The sequence below is a fragment of the Lepisma saccharinum genome, chromosome 20 (assembly GCF_977018435.1).
Source record: "Lepisma saccharinum chromosome 20, izLepSacc3.1, whole genome shotgun sequence".
NCBI lineage: Eukaryota > Metazoa > Arthropoda > Insecta > Zygentoma > Lepismatidae > Lepisma > Lepisma saccharinum.
Window position 1 is genome coordinate 22405813 of NC_139248.1, and position 26009 is coordinate 22431821.

Here is a 26009-nt window from a genome sequence, read left to right on the forward strand (position 1 = left end):
ATCACCCCCACTCACGACCGGATCAAGAAAGTGTGGTGCGTTACCCCCACACCCCCTATACGCCTTCATGGCGTGGTGCTATGCACAGGGGAGCACTTTACCTTTTTTTTTTTTACCTTTACCATATGAACAGGTTTATGGTTGCCACAGTATTTTAAATGTTCAATTAACTTGTTTTTAGCAATTTCTGTATTCACTTTACAAACCCTATTTATTATTTTTTTACCATCAAATACAGTTAAACATCTTCTACACAACTTGAATATTGTCTTAGATTTGTCTAGTTGTTTTCTGACTAAAGCTTCAAGACTGTGTATCAGAGTGTAATGGTGTGTATCATCCCCTTCAATTAAGAGCAGATCAATCGGAACAGCAGAATCATCATCAAGTGTACTGATTCTGAGAGGATCTATCAAGCAATTGCCACGGCCAGTAGAACAAATAAATACATTAATAGATAATTGTTTACCATTGATATCCCTGGCCTTTTTTTCAAATTTATCAATATTCTGAACAGACATTGGATATTCTAAGCCCTCCATTGCTTCATCAAAATTGTGTTCATATTGTTTATAATAACTTATTCTCTCAGGATGAGCTAAAACTGGAAACAAAGCAGCTAAAATACACCACAGAAAGCATTTCTCATCATTATTTTTTATGTTAACCACGGCTTTTTTGTTTTTAATATTATCAGGTAAAAACACATATGTGGAACCTTGTAATGGGCTGAATTCAGAAATATTAACATAGAGCTTGTGTGGAGTTCCGCATAGGCTCCATCCTGATTCTTTTGCTGCAAATTCAGAGTGTTTAATATTCAATTGATCTATCAAACTGCTTATTATTTTGTCTGAATTTGTATTTGAATATATAGCTACAGTTTCTGTTATGTGGGGCTGTGTAAATTTGGTGCCATTTGATTTCTTATATTGTGTAAACAATTTGAGGGACAGCTTATAAGAGCCATTTTGTACATTTAGAATTGCCTGCACATCAGAATTTATACTGTTCAAAAAATTCTTAATGTCACATCTTGGCTCTGATACAAAACGGCGATCCCTAAGTTGGCCATTAAAACTGCTATGGATAGGTGGTGCATAGCGTGGCTGCTTTGCTGCTCTAGCATTAACAGGTGTTTCAAGCTTCCTTTTCAGACCAGATGAAGATGGTTGTGGGGGCAATATTGATGACTGTGTAGAACAAGTATCTTTATGTTTATATGTGAAGTATTCCATGCTATATTTTCTATGGCATTTTGGGCATATTTTTGTGGGAGTTCTGCATTTGTCTGGATCACAATTCCTTTGGTGCCTAGCCCAATTGGGGCTGGATATATTCTTATTGCATTGATTACAATATTTTTGATTTGGCATTTTTGTTGTTGGTTTATTATATAAAATTTCTTGGGGTTCAAATCAAAATTCTATACTTAATAAAAAATATCAGTTGGGTTCAGCAGTGTGCTTTGTATACCTAGTGTGTATACTTAGTGTGTAAATATGTTTGGCTTTGGTATTTTTGTTGTTGGTTTATTATATAAAATTTCTTGGGATTCAAATATATCCTTGTATAGGATATGATACCACATATTTATAAATTCTGTAAGTGTTTCCCTAGTAAATCTTGAGGATCTTATAAAACATGCAACTTTTGCAGAGAGCACAGGTCTTGTATCTATAAAATCCCAAAAATTTGTAAACCTGTCATTCACCGGTATAGCTCTGCCATCAACTACATGCCTAGGAATCTGATTGAACAGCATATCATGTAAAAACAGCACTACTCTTGCCCAGTTTCTTATGCAGACAAAAAAACTGCATAGCTCTATGTCAATTAGTTCTTGAGATATTAATTATTTTGTATTTAGGAACCACTTTGGTCTTTGGCCCCCCTGCCAAAAATTGGCTTTTACTGCACCAGTGTATACTGTCCCTATGATCTTACTTGGGTTATTCTACCAGACTGTATGCTTCAAGTCTCCTACAGTCTGGTAGAGCCTGTTCAGATTCTGCCCCCCACTTGTGGGTTCCACTGCCGATCCAGCAATGGTAACAAACAGCACTGTGCACTGACTTATATAGTCTTGTCGGACCAATCAAAACCTTGCTTGCTTTAGCCAATCAAAACCTCTGTTTATTAACTGTCCAATCTTGTCTATTCTTGTCCTGTCTTGTCCAATCTTGTCTATTCTTGTCCTGTCTTGTCCAATCTTGTCTGGACTGGTCCTAACCTGTAATATTGTGTCCTGCCTTGTTGAATCTTGTCTATTCTTGTCCTGTCTTGTCCAATCTTGTTTATTCTTGTCCTGTCTTGTCCAATCTTGTCTATTCTTGTCCAATCTTGTCTATTCTTGTCCTGTCTTGTCCAATCTTGTCTGGACTGGTCCTGTCTTGTCTATTCTTGTCCTGTCTTGTCCAATCTTGTCTATTCTTGTCCAATCTTGTCTATTCTTGTCCTGTCTTGTCCAATCTTGTCTATTCTTGTCCTGTCTTGTCCAATCTTGTCTGGACTGGTCCTAACCTGTAATATTGTGTCCTGCCTTGTTGAATCTTGTCTATTCTTGTCCTGTCTTGTCCAATTTTGTCTATTCTAAGTTATACTGTATAACCAGAAGTGGACCGGAAGTGGGCCGGAAGTGGACCGGAAGTAAATATGTGTGGGTGTGGGTGGCTCTTATGAGCATTTTTGGCTTAGTTTTAAGTATGGCCAAAACAATATCAAGAGGGGCATATTTTTGACAGGCTTATGGACAACAATCTGTCAGATGTGGCTTTTGTAAGTGTAGGCAAATCAATCTGAGGGGGCTCATCATTTCACGGGAAATTCCCGAGGGCATTTTTACAAAAATCTTGGGTTAGACAGAGTACCACACTTGAGCAATAAGCTCATATGCACATCTTGAGTTAGTTTTAAGTGTAGCCAAATCTGCCTGAGGGGGGCTCATCATTTATCGTCCCAGTATTATATACTTTTACACTACTCCAGACATAACACAATTTATACTGTCCTGGAAACTTTAACACAGTAATGCCATCTACCTTCAAAGGAAGCAAGTAATTATTAGAGGCACATATTTTATGTAAATAAAAAAGCAAAATTTCGGTAAGAAACAGTCGATTTCAGGTTCAAAAGCGGTAAATAAAATAAAATTTCAGTGTTATAGCGGTGAATAATCACATCAAAAGTGCTACATAAAATGACATTTTGGTTTTAAAATTGTGAAAATGATCCTAAATTTGATTTAAATTTAAATCAAAATTTTAAGTTTAAAAACTGAACTTACTACAAAAAATAAACTTATCCCTCCTAATAGCACATTTATATAGTTACCAGAGTATTAAGTTTATTCCTGTGTAAACAGGGCCAATTTTGCTTCTCAAATATTTACAGCAGAATTAATCAATTTTCTGTGAATTGCATAACTCACATGATACTTGAGACTCCAGAAAGTGTCGTGTTGGTATATAAACACTAAATTTCGTGTTCAAGAGTATATTTTGCATATTGCAGTTCATTTCGCATTATTTCGTGATAAAACAGGGTAGGAAAATGCACCTCACACCTTTCAGAAACATGAAAAATGAACATTACAGCTTATTATTTCATATTTTGTTTTTTCTACAAAAACGAAATTTGCATGCCTCTACTAATTAGACTAGAAATAACTACCACACTGACTTACAGAAAGTAGTGTAGTTGCTGAATTTAGGAACTGCTATACCTTGATTATAAAATACTTGCTGATTACCTGGCATTGCCTGGGTATTTATAGATTCCAATCTTCTATTAGACAGAAACATAATGAATTCTAACTATAGTGTGAAAGGAACTTGGAGTTCAACGGCATTGGGAGTGTCACTATTCATCTTAGCGACCCCGAAAACTATGGATTCCACACTAATATCGGTCGTTATCGATTATTTTTACATGTCATCCCCTTCACACCCCACCCCTAGGTGCCTCAAGGGTGTCTTGGAGTTGAACGGCATTGGGAGTGTCACTATTCATCTTCGTGAACCCAAAAACTATGGATTCCACACTAATATCGGTGGTTTTACATGTCACCCCCTCCCCACCCCCACACCTGGGGGTGCCAGGGGTGTCTTGGAGTTGAACGGCATTGGGAGTGCCACTATTGATCTTGGCGACCCCAAAAACTATGGATTCCAATCTAATAACGGTCATTTTACATGTCACCTTTCCCCCCCCCACACCAAGGGGTGCCATAGGTGTGTTTGAGTTGAACAGCATTGGGAGTGTCACTATTCATCTTAGTGACTCCGAAAACTATGGATTGCACACTAATAAAGGTAGTTTTCGATTATTTTTAAGTCACCCCCTTCGCACCCCCACACCTAGGTGTGCCATAGGTGTGTTTGAGTTGAACGCATTGGGAGTGTCACTATTCATCTTAGCGACCCCGAAAACTATGGATTCCACACTAATATCGGTCGTTTTCGATTATTTTTACATGTCACCCCCTCCACCCCACCCCTAGGGGTGCCAGGGGTGTCTTACCCCTACAGTATTTCTTTCCAGATTGCAAGTGATAGGTGTACCAAGTTTGGTTGAAATCTCTCCAGGCGTTCGAGAGTTATGCCGGAACAAACATACACACATACACCCATCTTTATATATTAGATTCTTATACCTTGGCCCTGTATTTTCTCTCTTCTGCCCTGCTTCAACTTTGCTCCTAGACCATGTTTCTGGGTTAACTACCTCCTTCCGCTTACTCTCTTCCACTTTGCTCCTCGTCGTTCCAATTTTGATAGATTCAGCCCTTCTAGGAATGTTATCGCTGAAAAAAATATGTAGACATAAATGCGGTTAATGCAACTTTACAACCAATGGAGCAAGCACATTTCCCAAAAGCAATGCAAGCACTAAAATTTAAAGACAATTAGTATTTTTATAGTAAGGTTTTCTTAAGTTTACAGCTATGATATTCCTAGAGATCGGCTTATATCAAATTTTTCGCAATATACGGGTAAAAATGTACAGATACTGATATTTAACAATGCTATAAAAAACTCCAAACACCATATCATGATTCTGAATGATTCATCACCCAATCCTTAATTAACATATGTAACCAAAAGTCTTGAACAAAAAAAGAGAAAACCCTGCATATTTAGACATTTAATTTGCAAAATCAGGCACATGATACATCACAAAAGTAACAAAATGCATTTCTCTTTTTTAAAAAAGTTGTGTATGATTACATATATTAGCGATGGGCCAATATGTTTTAAGTTATATCGATAAAGTAGACAAATAAAATTCGCATACCCAATGACATATATTCTACCAATATGATATAAAGACCAGGAAAAAAACCACTTAACATCTCAGTCAATGAGGAAACCATCTTTAAGCCTTATAGTTTGGTTTCGTATGTTTCTAAGGGATATTGCTACAAAAAACTGTTTTTAGCTTTTTTTTTGTAAACTGCTTCTATTACCTGAATACAGTGTGCCCAACTTTCCTTTCTAGTACAAATTTGTTCCCAGGTGAAGATTCTAAGCCAACAATTTCTGGTGATTTCTTCCCTTCCTCTTGAGCGCTGTTTGCCTTCTCTTTACTGTTGGTGTCCATTTTCACCTGCGTGTTATTCTCCCTGGAATAAAAAGGAACTTTCAAAGAATGCTCAAATATCACTGATTCGAATTTTAAAATATGTAATCTTGTACATCATAATGTCCATATTTCACACTAGTGTTAATGTTCATGAGATATGAAAACACAAGTCAATTTTATCTAAAATAATTGCCTGTTTACACACACACAGAATAAACAAACAAACAACTTTTCAGTAAGTTATAATGCAAAGTAGGGTTGGGATAGATTTTTTGGTACTCTATTAGTATTAGCCAATATAGATACGAGGGGAAAGTGAAAAGTTTTGAGCCTCACAGGGAAGGAGTGTTTGAGCTACAGTTTCTCATTACGATTTCTCTACATAATCACATAATCTCTATAATCACCCCCCAGATCAATGCACTTATGCATTCTGTGCTGCCATTTGTTTACAGTCATCTGGTAGAATGATTTGTTCTGAGTCTCACACCATTGAACAACTGCTTTCGTGCATGTGGAAGTGACGTCCTTGAAGTGAATTCTTCATAGCAGGGAAAATATGAAAATCTGAGGGGGCAGGTCGGGGGAATAAGGTGGATGGGGAAGTGCGGTGAAGCCACACTCGAGCAAAGCAGCCTATGCAGTGAGGCCTTGCCGACAGAGTATCGAATCACGGCCCTGTCGGCCATTCTCTTCTCTGACTCTTCATTTATTTTCAACCTGACAAAAAAAATAGAAGGAAACATGTGAATTTCATAAAAAGTTCACACAGTGTTCTAAAACTCAAACCTTACATCCTCCAAAATTTTAACTACCTAGCGTCACTCCATCCATGTAAGGCTCCAAACTTTACACTCTCTTCTCGTATATTGGTGTGTCACTCAAATTAATGATAATTTAACAGACTGGATGGATCTATAAATAGCCTGTAATTTAGTGCAACGTTCTGACATTTTGTTATTTTTATGGATATAAATGAATAATTTGTATGCTCTGTTTTTGTAAAGTGAAAGTCATACTTACACATAAGCGTTCTTAATACTCTTGGAGTGGTTTGATTTGTAGTGTATTTTGATACATAGCTGTTGATATTTGATTTCAACTAGGACATCTAGGAATGGCAGGTGTTGGAAAAGGAACAAAACAAATCCTAGATATCCTCTGTGAACATGACTGTAGCAATGTAACCTATTAGCACGTTATTGTAAAATGTGAAAATTAGCCCACTAAGGGAATAACATTGTAGCCCATTGGTTCAGAAGAATTTAAACAATTCTTGACACCTTATTGTTATGGGCCTGCAGTAATTTCTTCCAATTGATATATTATTCAATGAAAGTTAACCTTGTGATTTTATCAATGCCTTTTTCAACCTTTTACAAGATTGGGGATATTAAATCTCAGTGTTCAACCAGAATTGGAAATTACTTCCATACATGAAGAAGTGACATTTTGATTGCCTAGCTTATTAAGATTTGGTGTGTGTGTGTGTGTGTGTGTGTGATCACCCTCTGATATTCAGTACAAATATGTATTCTATCCATGTGGACTTAACCATGTCATGGTTCTGACTGAAAAACTAACTGGAATTTTCTCACTGTTTGGCACAGAAAACAAAATACTAAATAAAACATATTTTGAATTGTTATTCGTGAGGAGCCGAAAGTGTATAATTTATTGGATTGTTGATAATACCACCTCCAGTTTCAGACATTCATAATCTCCATTTATTAAAATGAACAAATATATTTTTAATAGGTTAAGGGTTTGAACTCTAGTGCTTACCAATGGAATTACAACCATTGCAGAGTTCAATGGGGTGGGAGGTGTCTGCATAATTAGCAAAGCTGCATGTACTACACACCAGTGACCCCAAAATCAATTTTGGCCAGACTCCCCCCCCCCCCCGCCAATAATTTTCTCAGTAGCCCTGCTTTGCAAGTCACCTAGAATCTGAAAATGCAGCATGTTCTTTTTAGAAGGATCGAGAAATAAATGCTCACCATTTAAAAGCAGAGGAAGATATTGTTATGATTTTCAGTTCACAAGATACAGGAACTGTCCGAGCTTACACACCTATAGTGAATACACATGATTGCGCAAGCGCACACAGGATTGGATTGATATGTTGTTTTAAGTCCACTTTATGCACAGTAAGGCTAATCAAAACTGGACCTACAGTTTAAAGTGGGATCCGAACCACTATGTGCCTCCACCGGGAATCGAACCTGGGACCCCTTGATTTCAAGGCAATGACGCTACCACTGCGCCATTGGGAGGCCCTCAAGTGCACACAGGATCAAGCCTTGCACTATTCATCAGAGTAACAGACACATGATGCGACTGTAAGAATGTGGACCATTTAGATGTCTGCAGGGCAACTCAAGGTGCACACATCGAGTTGCATGGACTCGGAGAGTTTCTACATCAAAATATGTAAAAAGATGTGTTAATAAACCATTATTTACACTTCAAATTATCAATTATTTCTCGATCCCACTAAGCAGAACATGCCGTATACTGGCTGGCATTAACAATTAAAACTGAACCAAAAGTTTCCAAATCTGATACTGAGCCCTACATTACCTTAATCTTGAAGATCCATCTCCTCTGTCTTGTGAACTGCTGGTTTTGGCTTTCTGTGATGTATCTGAATTGTGGATTTTCTTAACCACACCCCAACTATTGTAGTTATCATCTCCTCTGAAATGGAGATTAGGTTCCAATGTTAATTCTTGACTACCTACAGCGATCTAGAAATTCTCATCAATTCTAGACTCACTTTGGAAGATCACATCTCAACAAGGTAGCACTCTGGCCAAATACCCATGCCAATTCTGATACTCTAATCAGGTTTTCAGGCTTCATTACAACCTATCGAATTACATCTTTTTCACTGGATGAGAATACCTGGCAACAGAAGAATTCAACATGAAATGAGAATTTAAAAACTTCTTGTGTCACCTGCCGGCAATACTCATGTCAAAAAACACATAAGCAGCATGATATGAAACACTTTAAAAGTTTTAACACCATTAAGCCTTGTTTCCATGATAATCAAAAACTCAATATGCTGACCAAGGCAGAATTTATTTTATTATAAAACAAAAACTAAACGTTACGTAACGTTCTAAACCTTGCTAGAAGGTTGAAATGTAACGTTTAGTTTTATGTTTTATAATAAAATAAATTCTGCCTTGGTCAGCATATTGAGTTTTTGATTTGACACCATCACGGAGTCAGCATCAGGGCTGGTCGAAAGACACTGTCATCGGAACCACGACTGCATCTTCTTCACCATCTCTCAACCAGCCCTGATGATGACCTGATATGGAGTCGAAAGCTTGGACAAACATTTAAAGTGTCTTGTATCATGCTGTTTATGTGTTTCGTGCATTTTTTGAGAAGAATGAAATGAGAAGTTGATGAATGCCAATTAAGACTAGCTTAGTTCCCACAAGGCCTCAATTTGGCAAACTTCAGCCAGGAACACAATTCCACGTGTAGTAAATATTGAAGCTAACCTGGCAACGAATGATGAAAAGATTCTCTCGGGCTATTAACCAGGTGAGTAGTGGAAACGATTCAAAGCTTTTGAGAGCTAACGTCACTCTCATCTTCAGGGTAGATTCCGAGTGTGATTATAATGTATTCAAGTAGAATATTAAAGCCAGTGTTGTTGGTTGTTTCATGGTTTTCTTTCCTTGGACTTTTGTTCATGTACTTGTACTTCTGTTATTTTGCAGTGCTTTTGTCCCCTTTGGCTAATTGCAATGATGAGGATGATGAAAATGATGGGACACTCACAAAGTACAACTATGCCCAAACTGGGACTCAAACCTGTGAGCTTTGGTGGTCAACTCGAAAGTCAGCCACTTAATGTGCTCAGCTGCTGAGCTGGTACGGATTTCGTTTCTTTTGCACAGATCAAAAATATGCAATGTATGTGAATTCATCAAAAAGAGCTGTTAACCAACAACCTTCCTAAATGATGGCTAGATTGTGTTGAGAATTAGTCTACCCTCGGTCTCAAAGCTGCACATAACAGTGGAGTAGAGGAGGCAGCGAGTGGGCAGAGCAAATGAGTTCATGCTGCTGCAAACAGCTGGCAGCTGCAGCTGCATTCTGCCCTCTTGAGTCATTATTTGCACACAGACTTGCTATTGGTCACTAGTTCCAGACATTACCGGTAGTCCATTGTTATTGGCTGATGTAGGCATATAAGATGTATCAGTTTATTGGTAAAATTACCAATAACTTTACAGACCCAATATCTCTATATCTATAAATAGGCTGTAATTTAGTGCAAAATTTTGTTATTATTCTTATGGATAAATGTCTATATAAAGTTTCCTTTTAAAAGCAATACCCATTATAAGCCCCTGGCAACATACATTAACTAAGGATATTAATTAACCATTATGTTCTTCATGGAACAACTGCAAATTATATATTGGATCAATAGAATATTGGTTATTGGTACTAGCAAAAAAATTCATATTGGTCTTTCTCCAATATATTTTTTCCATAGTTCAAACTACTAGGTGTTCACGAAACTTGCAAAAGATTTGTCAGCATATTGTCCATGACTATTTTCATTAATTTCCTCTTGCATCCTACGTGTTTTTAAGGAATGGATTTTTATTGTAACGAGCATCTGATCAACAACTAGAAGTTGGCTTGATGTCAACAGAAACTGAATCACACTATTGACTAATGACGTGTGACATGCTCAAAACGTGTCTCTACAGTATGGAAGCTCGCCAGGACATGCCTTACAAGGTCGGAAGATGGGCATATGTCTTGGACACGTGACACATGCGTAGTTGGCAAATATCCAGAAGTTGGCCGCCACCCAACTGATGACAGGTGGCTGAACGCGTGCAAGCTAGCCTAGTGTGACCGAGTGCCAAGAATGGAACTTGTAGTGATGTGTGAGGTGACCCGACGGTCGACAAACAAGGATACACCACGAGTACAAATACTCTGGGGTCTCTGACTAGAGTGAGTGTTCGCAGAATCTGTTCGCTGACCAAGTCAACATCCCGAGGCCACTGCTGACCACCCAGTCTCCTCCAGGCTGTCTATCAGGCTGTTAGAAGATGGGTTTCTCTTCGTATTACTAAGTATACTCTACAATCCTTTACTCCAAGTAACTCCTTTCTAACTAACACTATAGGAACAGCAATTTCTATGATATCATACTCTATCTTGTAATAAATATTGTTACTGTTACTAAGATGTATCTAATTGTGTTCTTCCCTAAACAGGTACAACCCATACTAGTAAACTAATCAGTATATTAAGTCTCTACCATAGGATTAATGTAATATCTTACAACTGCCACATTTATCTGAGCTACACCACCCCTACCGTTTCACTATGTAACAGTTGGGCTGAAAAGTTCATAGGCTAACATAGTAAAAAATATTTTTTTGACAAAATTCGATTTTATTATTCAATATAGTTGCCTTCGAGGGCGATACAACGATTATAGCGGTCATACAATTTTTCGATGCCATTTTTATAGTACGATTTCTCTTTAGCTTCAAAATAGGCCTCAGTTTCGGCGATTACCTCTTCATCAGTGCTAAATTTCTTCCCAGCGAGCATTCTTTTAAGGTCTGCAAACAGGAAAAAGTCACTGGGGGCCAGATCTGGAGAATATGGTGGATGGGGAAGCAATTCGTAGTCTAATTCATATAATTTTGCCATCGTTTTCATTGATTTGTGACACGGTGCATTGTGCACTTTTTTCTTCTTCAAATGGGGGCCGTTTTTTCGTGATTTCATCCTTTAAACGCTCCAACAACGCTATGTAATAATCGCTGTTGATGGTCTGGCCCTTTTTGAGGTAATCGATGAATATAATACCATGCGCATCCCAGAATACTGATGCCATAACCTTGCCAGCCGACTGTTGCGTCTTTCCACGCTTTGGATTCGGTTCATCACGTGCAGTTCACTCGGCTGACTGTCGATTGGACTCTGGAGTGTAGTTATGGAGCCATGTTTCATCCATTGTAATATATCGACGGAAAAATTCGTGTTTATTACGTTTGAATATCGCTAAACATTGCTCCGAATCATCAAAACGTTGTTGCTTTTGATCGATTGTGAGCACGTGCGGCACCCATTTTGCACACAGCTTTCGCATGTTCAAATATTCATGCACAATATGGCCAACACGTTCCTTTGATATTTTTAATGTCTCAGCTATCTCGATCAACTTCACTTTATGATCATTTAAAATTATTTTGTGGACTTTTTTGATGTTTTCGTCGGTAACAGCCTCTTTGGGGCGTCCACTGCGTGCATCGTCTTCGATGCTCATTTCGCCTCGTTTAAATTTAGCAAACCACTTCTCAACGATTGATTTTCCTGGTGCAGAGTCCGAATAATGTTTATCAAGCCAAGCCTTGGCTTCAACAGTATTTTTTTTCGCCAAAAAGCAATGCTTTATTAACACACGAAATTCTTTTTTATCCATTTTTTCACAATAACAAAAGCTGCTTCACTCACAATGCTATATCTCACGAACTAATTATCCGGCAGCTGTGAAATTTATACACGTATCTTTTGAAGGTTAGTACTAAGTAAAAATCACATGGATTTAATTCTAGTAACGCCATCTATGAGTCAGCCTATGAAGTTTTCAGCCCAACTGTTACGTTGGAATAGTGGTTTTCAGAAGCTTGTTTTGCATTTTGTTTTAATTCTTGAAAATATGATTGTGCAACAAAGAGAATAAGCATAGTGATGGACAATTTGCTTGGTAATACTAATGCATCTCATTTTACATTCTACTAGATTAAATAAGAAATTGTGTACATGATCTTACTTAATCCTTGCAATAGCCGCATTGTCTCTAGCTTTTATTCTATTTATCCACCATCTTCTTTGGGACAAAACGGATTCTAGTATGCTCTCCTCTTTAGGCTTATCATTGATGTATTCTCCTTGAACTCTTTCTTCACTGTCCCTACAAAAGAAAAATAATAAGTAAAAGTTAATATGCAATTTCTGTTTCTACAATTGCTTAGATAAATTTTCTGAACTCTGTGCTGTGACGTTACTTTGCAGGTAACAAGTGACAAGGTGACAAGTGGTGTTTTATTGGGGACCTACACATATTTGTGGTAAATGAAAATTGAAAATTTTAGTGCACAAATGGACTGAATTAAAGACTTCAAATTTGGTACATAAAATGACGATATGTTGTTGTTGAGGTGTTTATTACGTAAAATAAAAAAAAATTACATGCCAATTGGTATATTCATAATCTGCACCTTCTATCAGAGAGACAAATAGAAATAGCACTAGAAAGAAAGTGATTGAGGAGGCAGAGGAAAGGGGGGGGATATTTTCTAGGGAAGCAATCACATTAATGAAGTCCAAAACACTATAGAAAACTGCACATTTGGTCTAAAAAGGATTTATTTATTTTTCTAGTTTTTAATGGCAGCAATATGAACAATGGGCTGTTGAATGGGGAAGGGCATCATTGCTGGATATGAAGTGCAGGGATTATTATAAAGTTTATTAATTTTTAACGAACTTTATTTTCAGCCTACACCTCATTTGAGTTTTTGTTTTAAGTCCACTTTAGGGACAGAAGGCTAATCGGGACTGGACCTAGAATTAAGTTTCAAATTTCCTGTTGAACTGAGTTTCCAGATTGAAGTGACTGGGAGACATGTGATATGGAGGTTTCACAGCAAATGACACAAACTGAATGCACAGGAACAGACACTTGGCCCTCTGCTCAAATAAGTTCCAGTGCATAATAATATTCACATCCAGCACCTTCTTGGTCAGTTATGATATTCCTCATCATTTATGTTCTCAACTGAACTAGGAATATTTATAATTTTGTCTATTCCAGTTCTCTTTTTGGAATATAACATCTCATGCTTTAATTATTATCTTAAGCCACACCAAATCCAAAATTCCAACAGGTGTCAGACAAAAATCAGGAGTTGATATTTTTGCTTCTACAATTCACAAGGAGGCTATTTTCATAAATCTTTACATAAAAAAAGGAAGTGATTTTGTACAAAAGAACTAACATCTGTATGCAACATACCTTATCTTTATCCACCCCAACTGCTCTCTAAATTTAATAGTATTTTTGTAAATCTTTTGACATTCCTTCTTCTTCCCCTCCTTCAGTCTATCTGTACTATTTGCTGAATTATCAGATCTGCAAAAAAATATAATGGTATAAGCACTGCAAAAGTTTTCTTGAATAAAAAAAAAGCAAAAACCTAGCTCTTTATGCAAGCAATGATTTTGAATATGTACCTTAAAAATTACATAAATGTGAAGTAGTTAATGTCCAATGTTGTGCCTTAGCACAAGGACTGATACTGCACCGCACAGCACTTCTACCAGTAGCAACACAGGACAGGAACACCCTACTGTAACAGTGTTACCATTCGAGGACACACTTCCCAGAAGTTAAGCAGAATCCTAGCCAGGCACGGTGTGAAGACCATTCACAGGCCGCCACTGAAAACCAAGGCCCAACTCCGTTTAGTCAAAGATGACCTGGAACTCCGTATTCCAGGAGTATACCGAATACCCTGGGAGTGTGGGACACCATACATAGGCAAACGAGATGCACCATTGAGCAGTGACGGAATGAACATCAACTTAATATCCGATTATTCCAACTGGAAAAGTCAGGACTTGCGGAACACAGCATCACCGAGGGACACAGAATTTTATTTGCCGACACCAAGATAATAGCCAAATGTGCCGGCTACTGGGACCGACGGGTAAAGGAAGCCATAGCCATATCACGGGAAAGCACCAATCTCAACAGGACATTGGACTCCAGCTCAGTCATGCCTTGAACCCACTCCTCGGTAAAAACAAGACACCAGCCAATGAGAACACCGGGATCCAGAGAGAGCTAATAGGAAGACAGAATCCAAACTCTGCCACATGATAGTCATGTATATTAACCTACACTAGTCTCCATTTCTCCATTCTCTGAAGATGAGATCAATGTATGCCCTCAAAACGTTGGAAGCCAACTCCAATTTAACCTGGTTGGTAACCCAAGAACACTTGTTCGAATGTTATTCCTGTTTCTTACTCTGTGCATTTGTGACAAAGATTGACCGGTTAGAAGATGTAAATTTTGAGTTCTTGTCTTTTAAGTTCACTTTATGCACAGATAAGCTAATCAATACTGGACCTACATTTTTAAAGTTGGATCCAAACCATTATGTGTCTTCACCTGGTATCAAATACAGGTTCCCTTGAATGCAAGGTGACAATGTTACCACCGGTGCTCGACGTGAGGGAAGATGCAGGGGGATGGTATCCCCCCAGCTAGCAAAATTTTTGCAAAGCATTCCCCCACTTTTCTCATTGTCACAATGTTAAACCATAGGAACATCCCCTCAGCTGCACTAAGGCTCTGCCAGCTAGTATTTTCCCCTTCAAGCACTGGTTACCACTATGTCACCGGGGTGGTCTTTAGTGCCTTCTTACGGGCCTCCCCGATGGCGCAGTGGTAGCGTCGTCGCCTTGTAATCAAGGGGTCCCAGGTTCGATACCCGGTGGAGGTACAAGTGGTTCGGATCCCACTTTAAACTGTAGGTCCAGTCCCAATTAGCCTTACTGTGCATAAAGTGGACTTAAAACACCAAATCAATCCAATTTAGTGCCTTCTTCATATCACTTTCAACAAATACAAATATTTTAACAGATTCCTTTCAATACTAATACCAATGCTCAAGCATGTCATAGCATTCAACAAATATAAATCCCAAGAGAGTTCATAACAGCTATCTAGATTTTTAGGGCTGAGCCGATACCAGTGGTATCGGTATCGGAAAGTATTGATTGGAATTTATATTTACTTTCCTGGCATTTTGATCATTAACGAACTACGCAAAAATGCTGCGACACTTTCGCAGAGTAACTTAATTATTATAGTTTGCAAGTATCGGTATCGGTGGGAATCGGTGAGAGTATCAGTAGAAGCACATATTTTCGTTAATTAAAAAAGCAAAATTTCGGTACAAAAAACTGAGTCGATTTCGGGTTCAAAAGCGGTAAATAAAATAAAATTTCCGTGTTATAGCGGTGAAAAATTGGATGAAAAGTGGTATATAAAAAGACGTTTTCATTTCAAAATTGTGAATATAATTCTAAAATTGATTTAAAAACTACACTTATTACACAAAATTAACATTTCAATTCTAATAGCACATTTGTGTAGTTATCAGACTAATATGTTTATTTCTGTGTAAGGGAGTCCATTTTTGCTTCTCCAATATTAACAACAGAATTAATCCATTTTCCATGAATTGCATAACTCACAGGATAATTCAGACCTCAGAAGGTGTCGCATCGGTAAATAAACACTAAATTTCATGTTTAAGTTCGCATTTTGCAGTTCATTTCGCATTATTTCATGACAAAACATGGTAGCAAAATGCATCTCACACCTTTCATAAACATGAAAAATTAACACTACAATGTGTTTTTAGACATTTCGTTTTTTTGTCAAAAACGAAATATGCATGTCTCTAAGTATCAGCATCAGTATCGGTTCAAAGTGGTATCCACTCAGCCTTACTTATTTTAAAATATACCAGATTAATGTGGACAGTAGAGTTTCTAGATTGATATCAGTTACAGGAACTAAGACATATGAAATTCTGAGGAAACTATTTACACCTAGATTGCTCAAACAAAAAATGTACAAAGAAATTCCTCAATGATTAATTACACATTATAATCCTGCTAGCAATTATATTGCATGAAGATTGAAATTACAAAAAGTGTATTCAGCAAGATTGTGAGCAGATTGAGGATTTTTTTTTTTTTTGATGATTGAATAGAACAGTGAGAATTTTAAATTGTTCAGACTAGTTGTAAATGTTAAAATTCAGGGTGTCTGAAAAGTGCTGCACTATAGGCCAATCAAAATATTTGTTCAATATGTACTCTGGCAAGTTCCTCACAGGTCTGTAGGTAGAATGGCAGGTTGTTGAGCATACGGAGTAATAGAATCTGGGTAGGTGGGCCAGATTATGTTCTTGCTACACATTGGAATTTCAGAATAGCCCAGAATACAAAGTCCAATGGATTCAAATTCAGTGCATGGAGCCTAGCAGGTTGTCTGCAACCAATCCAGTGTTCTGGAAACATGACATCCAGCCAGATTGCGCAGCCTTGACATAGTATGGTGGTGTAACAAAAGAACAAAGGCTATGGTGCAGGACTTTTTTGACAACCTGCATAAGTATTACATCACTACTATGTCATATTTACTAGAATTTTGCTTTAAAATATTCTTAGATTCAGACAACAGTATTTAAATTCAAAACAATAGTTTCCAAGGTACCATTAATACCAGCCAATATGACACATCAATGTCTGTATCATCAAATAACACTAACTATAAAGTAGCCTTCATTTACTTTTAAAGTAGTGCTACTAATAAATTAGTATCTCTTTAAATTGTGCAACTGTAACGGAATTACTACTTCTGATAAGTAATAAAATACAGTTACTTTTAAAAATAGTAATTATCCAACTAGCCAGAGCTCAATTGTTTTTATTCACATTTCTGTGGAATTTGTTACTTAAACTGTCTTATTTTATCTGATAGTTTCTTTCATAATAATTTATGAGATTTTTAATTTGCCTACCTTGGACTTTCCAAACTATCTTTCTCTGCATCTCTCTGATTTGTTTGTTCACGTTTATCCTTTTCTTTTTCATTTTTGGTATGAACTGGTGTTACACCACCTTTCTTGTTATTCTCTCTGAAATAGAAATATGTGTGAGAATAAATTAATTGATTCTACAAAGAATGAAACTGACATTTGTGGGGAAAAAAATCATTGACACTGGATACTGTGAAGGAACCACAATTCCATGGAATAATTTGTTCTAACTACACCTTATGCTGAGACAGGATAATAGGACTGGACCTACAGTTCTAAGAAAAATCTGGACCAAGGATTATAATTGGAAATGAACCCAGAACATGAATTGCATATCATATTTTCATGAAAATGGAAACATTATTCATGCCAAAACTCCAGTGTCTAATTTCAGAAATGATATAAATATGCAAATGAAGTGACATTTTAAGGGCTCCTAGTTTCGAATTCCAGGTAAAGCATGTCACCCCTGTTCAGATTAAGTGGCGCATACTTCATTGTGTTCATCTCTTTAACATCCTTCATGAAATCACAATTCATCCTCATTAGTTCAATTAACACAGAGAAGTAGAAAAGCAACATAATACAGCAAAAATACAAATACTTTTGTTTGTCTTTTTTGTGCATTTTAATACCACTCATTTTTACCAAAAACCTGTGACATTGTTTCATTTTTTGATATAATTTTTGTCAAATTCATGCTGTCTATTCAGTAAAATTTTGTGCACAATGCACAAAAAGTCAAATGGTCTCTGTGCATTTTATAACTTTTCTTCTAGTTGTGTAATTTCAGTAAAAATATTCATACTTATTGAGTGGTGTATTCTGATAATTTGACCTGGTTTACAATTCTTATTTATTGTATTTCGTATTTATTATAAAACAGAAATAGAGCACTAATGCAGGCATGCAAGTAAAACAAAAACTGAAGTCTGACAACTTCAAAATTTCCAGCAATTTCTATATATACAGGCTGTCCACATGAAACCTTCCTGATTTCAAATTACAATTGTGAGGAAACTATTCGACATAAAGCCTTGCAGTTTGTGGCATCATGTAAAGCAACTCAAGTTTTCTTTTTTTTTAAGCTGCTTAGTAATTAGCAATGATGACAACAGGACAAGAGAGAGCACAGTGCATGGTGTGGTATGCAGAAACGAAATTACCAATTTCAATCCAAAGACATTTCAGACATGCGTTTGAATGGAACCCACCAGGCGTAAAGTCAATTGAGTCTTGGTATGACAAGTTCCTAGCCACTGGGAGTGTTAACCGAGTGTCAGGTTCTGGCAAAAACAGCATATCTGTTGAAAAGGTAGAAGTGATCGGGAAGGCCTTCGAGTGAAGCCCGTCAAAGTCAGTTTGCAAAGCATCACAAGAGCTGAACATCCCATGTTCAACAATTTACAATGTGCTGCATAAACATCTTCGTCCACAGGAGAATTGAGAATGGCATCAACTTCATCACCCCTGACATGCTAGTGCGCACATGGGTCAAGATCGGGTATCGGCTAGACATTTTGAGGTTTCTGAAAGAACCAACGTAGAAGTGCACTAAAAAATAAAATAAAAATTGAGTTGCTTTACATGGTGCCACAAACCATGAGGCTCTATGACAAATAGTTTCCTCACAGTTGTAATTTGAAATCAGAGAGGTTTCATGTGAACACCCTGCACATGAATAAGAAAGTTGGTGTACCAGTGGTAAAGCAGGTAACAGGAAAGAATATACCACTGTACTTATCTCTTCAACGTTGTGAACAGAGCAAAAAGTACCTAACCTTTGAAGCACTTAATCTCTTTTCAAAGTCAAATACATACTAAATGACGATAACAATATATTCAAACACATCAGCGTGGGATGCTTTGTCGAGTTTGGGAATAAGTGAGGGATGCTTGTATGGATGGACACAATGCAGTAGTTTGAGGATATATACACAAATTATCATAGTTGGGAGGATGCTTTATGAAAATTTTTAACTGATTGTTAGCACTTCGAGCACTGAACCATTAGCTCTACATATAACTGTACAATCAGATTGAGAATTTTTTGAAATTCATTCACTAGTGATATGAATGATGAAATTGATGAAGGGACACTCACAAAGATACACCCATGACCAAGAAAGAACTCACATCTTGGAAATATGATGATGAGATTGTGAATTCACTACTCAGTGCTCCCCCCAACCACGGAGGCAGTTCTCAGAATTTGTAAAGTGTAGCTTGGATAGCCATGTAGACTGTGACATCAACACAAGCCAGCTCTAAGACTATGAATGACATGTCTGCCTTGAGTTTCCAAATAAGAGGGTGTTTGTTTACCTTGATGACACTACCCCAGCATTATCCTTTTCTCTCAATTTGTTGAACCAGCTCCCATGTTGCACACTCCCCTTTTTTCTTACTATTTCTTCATTATCTCCTGCCTCTCCATTATCATTATCATCAGTCACTCTGTAACCAAAACACATTCAAAGAATTAACGCATAAGACATTTTAAAAAACATTCTACAAGACTGTAAAAACTATTAAAAGTTATATTTATGAAACAAAAAATGTGTTAATATAATGGAAAGAAGTACTCACTTCCTGAAACTATTTTTTATGATGTTCTATTAATTTCGGTGGCCACTTCCACCACCCTCTCAGAAACTTGTTGTGTAGTGTTGCTTGGCAGAAGCTTGCCAAAACGCAACAACATTATAAAAAGCAGTTTCACTGATAAGTGAGTACTTCTTTCCAGTATATTAATTTGCTGCTATGTCTTTTATACCCAAAATATGGAACCTAAAATGTAAAAATGTACATAGCTGACTCTCACAAAATAGATCACCTTGTGAAAGAAAGAAAAAAGAATTAATGAAAGGAGGAAAGAAAGAATGAATGAATGAAAGGAAGAAAGAATGAAAGCAAAAAGAATGAATGAAAGGAAGAAAGAAGGAGATAATGAAATGAAGAAAGAAAGAATGAAAGGAAGAAGAAAAACATTACTCATTTGCACATACAGTTGAAACTAGAGCTGAACTGATACCACTATGATCCAATACGCATACCGATACTCATATTGACGCTTGAAAATTGTAACAATTAAAAGTTGTTCAAAATACAGTTTGTTGTTTGATTTATTTGGTGTTTTAAGTCCACTATGCACAGTAAGGCTAATCAGGACTGAACCTACAGTTTAAAGGGGGATCCGAACCACTTGTGCCTCCACCAGGTATCGAACCCTTAATTACAAGGCGACGACGAAAATACAGTTTCTGTAATATTTAGTTTAGTATTATATAAGTTTGTAAATGTTCCACTTCCAATTATATGCATCAATTACCAAGAGTTTTGCTGTAAAACATACTACAATTACATCAGAATATTTAAATACATGTTTTGTAATCACAAAATACAGTTTTTCACACAAAACTGGTAAAAAAATAAATTTTGCATCTCCATAAAGGTGTCATACAGCCAGAAAAGTATTGGCCAATATAGGTAAATAAATTCCAACTGATACTTTCTGATACCGATACATCGGTATCACCTCAGCCTTCGTTGAAACATATTTACTTATTTGACACTTTACTTCTCCAATTTTGAGCTAATCACGGCAATAGGGATTAAATAGTGATTACATGAAATTAACAAAGGACACTCATGTCCAAGCCAGGACTCAAACTGGAATCCTTGGAAGCACACTTGTGAGTTGAGCACTCCATGCACTTAGCCAGTCAATACAAAGTTGAAAGCATTAAAAAAAATATGTAAAAATGTTCTCTCCCTCGCTCCTGTACGAACAAACACATTTAAACCTGCATCTTTTACAGTACAAGAGGTGAAACAAGAAATTCTCCCACCAGTGTGCTGGGTCGGAAACGCGGCAAGCGCATGCGCGAACTTCCCTTATCATGCACACAGGCAGGGTTGCCGAATGTCATAAATGTTGTGGGAGCACGAAGAAACAACGTGATCGACATCCTTGTCATCATTTAAAGTGTGTGTTTATTTTGTGTGTGATTTTGTGTGCAGTGAACTTGCTAGCATGGAAGCTTTCAGTTCAGAGAGAGCAAGTAAGCTCGGTGGACGGAAAGTAATCCACAGCCAAGGGCGAGAAATTGTATATAATGTATATGCATTTATGAAAGACGAGGTAGGAGTTCGTATGTCCGAAAAACATTTGCAAAGGAGGGTGGCTCGCGCATGTGGTCTTTCATTCAGCAGTGTGAGAAGATTTATAATAGAAAGTAAAGCATGCACTATGTTGAAGGAACACTTCCATACGCCCCATAAAACACGACCTCGCCAAAAAATCAAGAGTGATATAGACAAGTTCAATAAGTGTGTTGTTAGGCATGTTGTGCACGAATTTCACCTTACGGACGGGGAAAGGCCAACGTTAGAAGGTAAAGGGTTTTGAAGCAAAGAATAGAGTTCCAATGCAGTGTCTGGTGTGTGCGCAAGATAATACGTGACCTAGGGTTTAAGTGGGAAAAAAGCAGAGAATAATAGACAATTGCTTATAGAAAAGGACGAAATAAGAAGTTTACGTTCATCGTACCTCAAAGCCATAAAAATCTTTCATCGATAAGGGCAACCCATTGTTTACATTGACGACACTTATTGTCACAGCTCGACAACAAAGAAAGAAGCTTGGGTGGATGGAACCACAGCTGGCGGTGAAGAGGGTTTTGTTCCAGGTGCACTGTTAATGTTCAAATCTGGAAAATCTTCTGGCGATTACCACCATGATATGAATGCCCAAAATTTTGAGAAGTGGCTACGAGAGAAGTTTATCCCAAATTTGACACCAAACAGTGTGGTTGTTGTTGACAACACCTCATGCAATAACGTACAAATAAATCCTGCGCCTTCTTCCTCGTTCCGAAAATATACTATGATTCAGTGGCTCGTTCAAACAACATCCCCTTTGACGCACACATGTTCAAACCAGAATTGTATTAATTGGTGAAACTTAACAAACCCCATTTGAAGATGTTCAAAATTGATTCCATCTTATAATATGGGCAGACATGAAACAATATATTTCGAAAAAGAACGTGAAGTTTACTGTGGAATCAGCTACTATTATGTGCACAGAATTTGTAGCCACGTTACCACTTTCAGTGTGGGAAAAAGTGTCAAATCACGTTAAAAAAAATAGAGGATGAATATCTCAAGGCAGAACTGTTAATCGATAGTGCAACAGAGAGACTCATTATTAATATTGCCGATGACAGTGATTCTGACATTGATAGTCCCTTGGAAGATCGTCCCATCAACGAGGATGAAATGAGTGGCATGGAAGACATAACTGATAGCGACTAAACTTTATAGTGCAGGTATGCTCTATTTTAATTCACTATCTTAAAATCTCAGTTTTGTGTATTTGTATTTTTTTTACTGTAAAAACCTATTATTTTGATGAACTTCAATTTCTTGCTTACTTTTCTTGTGTTCTCGTTCTGCGTAGACAGTTTGGCCCATATGCACTGCCAACCCTGCTTCCGTGTGTCCCTCCCCTACATATGGCTTGGGCGTGAGGCCACGAGGAGTTTCTTGTCTTGCCTATTCTACTGTACATGTAGTACAACAACTAACTCCTGTGGATACCAGTTTTTATATTTTTAAACTCCCCTCTACATTTGTGTTTCCTTACTTTACCTTGGATTTAGTGAAGCACCTTTATCTTTTGATTTCAGCTTTGCCAACCAACTCTTCGCTGGGGTCAAAATGTATTTCTTTCTTTCCTCTTCATTCTTATTCTTATCTCTGCAATATAAAATGTGTAAAAGATGCTGAAAAAATATAATCAGTAATTTAAAGTGCCACAACAATATAACCCATAAATTAGTTTGTAAACTTTGCTTCAAATCAAACCTATACTCTGTCCCAGGAGTCCGCGGAGCAAGCAAATGAAAACAAGTCCTCCACACAAGTAGTGACTCAAAAGGGCTCAACCAATGAACATGTGAGAAGGAAAGGGATTCTATGGAGGGAACAATGCTACTGTGGCTACCAGCCATTTGCAGCACTGCTTTGCTCTGCCCACTTGCTTTCTTCTATTCTCTATCACTAAGTGTGGTGCTGCTCCACAGACTGTAGATTGTACTTCTTGTCTACTTAAAGAATATTATTTTATTAATCTGTTTGTATCTTATGACTGCAACTTAAATAAATTAGTATTATTTTATACGAAACTTGTTTACCTTTAGACAGTGATAATTTTCTATAGGCACTCTGTGTTTGGTTTCTTGTTTTTAGCCCACTTTATGCACAGAAGGCTAGTCGGGACTGCATCTACAGTTTAAAGTGGGATCCCACTCTGTATTTGTTACCTTATAGAACTTATATAGCAGTGTCAATGTGAATGTTCTAATGGTCACACCATGGCATAGTGGCAACGTCGTCACCATGTAATCAAGGGCTCCTGGGTTCGATAGCCAGTGGAGGCACATAGTGGTTTGGATGCCTCTTTAAACTGTAGGTCCAGTTCCGATTAGCCTCCTGCATAAAGTGGACTTAAAAATCAAACCAAACCAAATCTAATGGTCAGACCAAGTAGACAAATTAATTCCATTTTGTACTCTCAAGTAACGATAAATGTAAACTATGTTCAATTTTATTTTATTCCAACAATGCACTGTGTCATTTAAAACTCACAACCTTTCAGTTTTCATGCAACCGTGGCATTTTTGCATTATCTTGATATTTTATTTCATACAAAACTTAAAAAAAAAAAAAAACTTGCCTTGCTGCCTTCATATATTATTATTTTGACTTTTCCTCAAATGTAGTTCTAGATACACGTCTGCCATGGCCTTTCATTGCATAGAGAAGCATATATGTAAAGGTCATGGAGTGTACATCTTTTATAGAAATGCTGGGAAGATCAGCTAGACATACAGACACCTCATGTTAAAGAGGCACTACATGTGAAATGATTGATTGATTTGGTTTATTTTACTTTGGTCTTCTGCCACTTTGTACTAATAGTGACGATATGATGAAATTGATGAGGGAACACTTACGACGTACACCCATGCACGAACTGGACCCCTGGCATTGTAGCATGTTGTGCTAACCACTCCACCACGGAGGTTGATTATATGTGAAATGATAATACATATCCACCACATATAGGTGTGCATGATTAATTGATTGATTGATTTGGTTCATTTTACTTCACATTTCTGCCACAAAATCCAGGACTGCATCCACACCAGGAACCTGAGGGCCTGACAGCTTCTACCATAGCCATGCTCATTCCAGACCACCCCTGCACCCCACCTACTGCCCAAAATTCACAAAGCTTGCAACCCTGGCAGACCCATTGTATCCAGCTACAACTCACCCACCAAAAGAATCTCAACCTTCGTTGACTTCCACCTCCAGCCTCTTTTGAAACCTCTGCCTACCTCCGTGACACCAACCAATTCCTTCAGAAAATAAGCACCCTTCCACCCTGTCCCCAAACACCATCGACATCACCTCCCTTTACACCAACATACCTCACTCCCACGACCTTGATAACAGACCCAAACCTCACAACTCCAGCACCAACTTCCTGACCCACCTTGTCCTCACATGTAACAGTTTCACCTTTGAGAACCAACATTTCCTACAGATCCGAGGTACAGCCATGAGTACCAGAATGGCCCCATTCTATGCAAACCTTTTCATGGGCAAACTTGAACAAGAGTTCCTTGAGACCCAACCCCTCAAACCTATCCTCTGGCTCCACTTCATCGACAACATCTTCACGTAATGGACACATGGAGAATCATCCCTATCAGCTTTCCTGGACCAACTCAACCACTTCCGTTCCATAAAGTTCACCTGGACCCAAATCTCCCAACCAGATCACCTTCCTGGATGTGGACGTGCACATCGATGAAATGATCTGAAAACCTCAATCCACATAAAACCCACCAACCACATCCAATACCTACACTTCTCCAGCTCCCACCCGTTCCACACCAAGAAAGTCATTCCACTCTCCCTGGCCCTCAGGGGACAGCACCTTAACACTTCACCTACCTCCCATCAGAATTACACCAAGCCCTGGTCAATCGTGGATATCCCTTCACCCTGGTCACAAACAAATTTTTTCAATATTGATTGTCAATGAAATGTATAGGAAAAATTTGCATGTCAACATGGGAGCTACGATTGATTGATTGATTTGGTGTTTTTAAGTTCACTTTGTGCACAGTAAGGTTAATCGAGACTGGACCTGCAGTTTAAATTGATTGATTGATTGGTTTGGTGTTTTAAGTCCACTTTATGCACAGTAAGGCTAATTGGGACTGGACCTACAGTTTAAAGTGGGATCTGAACCACTATGCACTTCCACCGGGTATCGAACCCTACAGTTTAAAGTGGGATCCGAACCACTATGTGCTTCCACCGGGTATTAAACCCGAGACCCCTTGATTACAAGGCGACGATGATAGGAGCTACGAGAATCCAAAACCAATAGCTCTAATTTAGAAGTTCCCAGTATATACGGCAGACTTGATCACACTGGAATAAGCAAGACCTGACAAGTGGCTTATTGGGTGATGCATGATCTGTATAATGTTCCCATTGCCACTGTTTTCTGGCTTTCGAGACCAGAATCTTCAACTATTGCTTTCAAGAAGCTCTCCAATTGTCCTCAAGATGTTTCGTCAACATTGAAATTTTGTAGCTTCCACTGAGAATCGAACCCAAGACCACTTGCACCAAAGGTGAGAACAC

General features: G+C 37.8%; 1 protein-coding gene across 1 annotated transcript in view; it reads right to left on the reverse strand.

Moving 5' to 3' along the window:
• LOC146003378 (uncharacterized) overlaps positions 1-26009 on the reverse strand; it is a 194370-nt gene that overhangs the window by 33931 nt on the left and 134430 nt on the right. Inside the window, exons 13-20 of the mRNA XM_083141659.1 lie at positions 22932-23039; positions 19602-19733; positions 17259-17375; positions 13670-13786; positions 12425-12565; positions 8170-8286; positions 5468-5623; positions 4655-4804 (exon numbers count right to left, since the gene is read on the reverse strand). Coding sequence (XP_082997785.1) covers positions 4655-4804; positions 5468-5623; positions 8170-8286; positions 12425-12565; positions 13670-13786; positions 17259-17375; positions 19602-19733; positions 22932-23039 — 1038 coding nt within the window. The remainder of the gene's footprint in view (positions 1-4654; positions 4805-5467; positions 5624-8169; positions 8287-12424; positions 12566-13669; positions 13787-17258; positions 17376-19601; positions 19734-22931; positions 23040-26009) is intronic.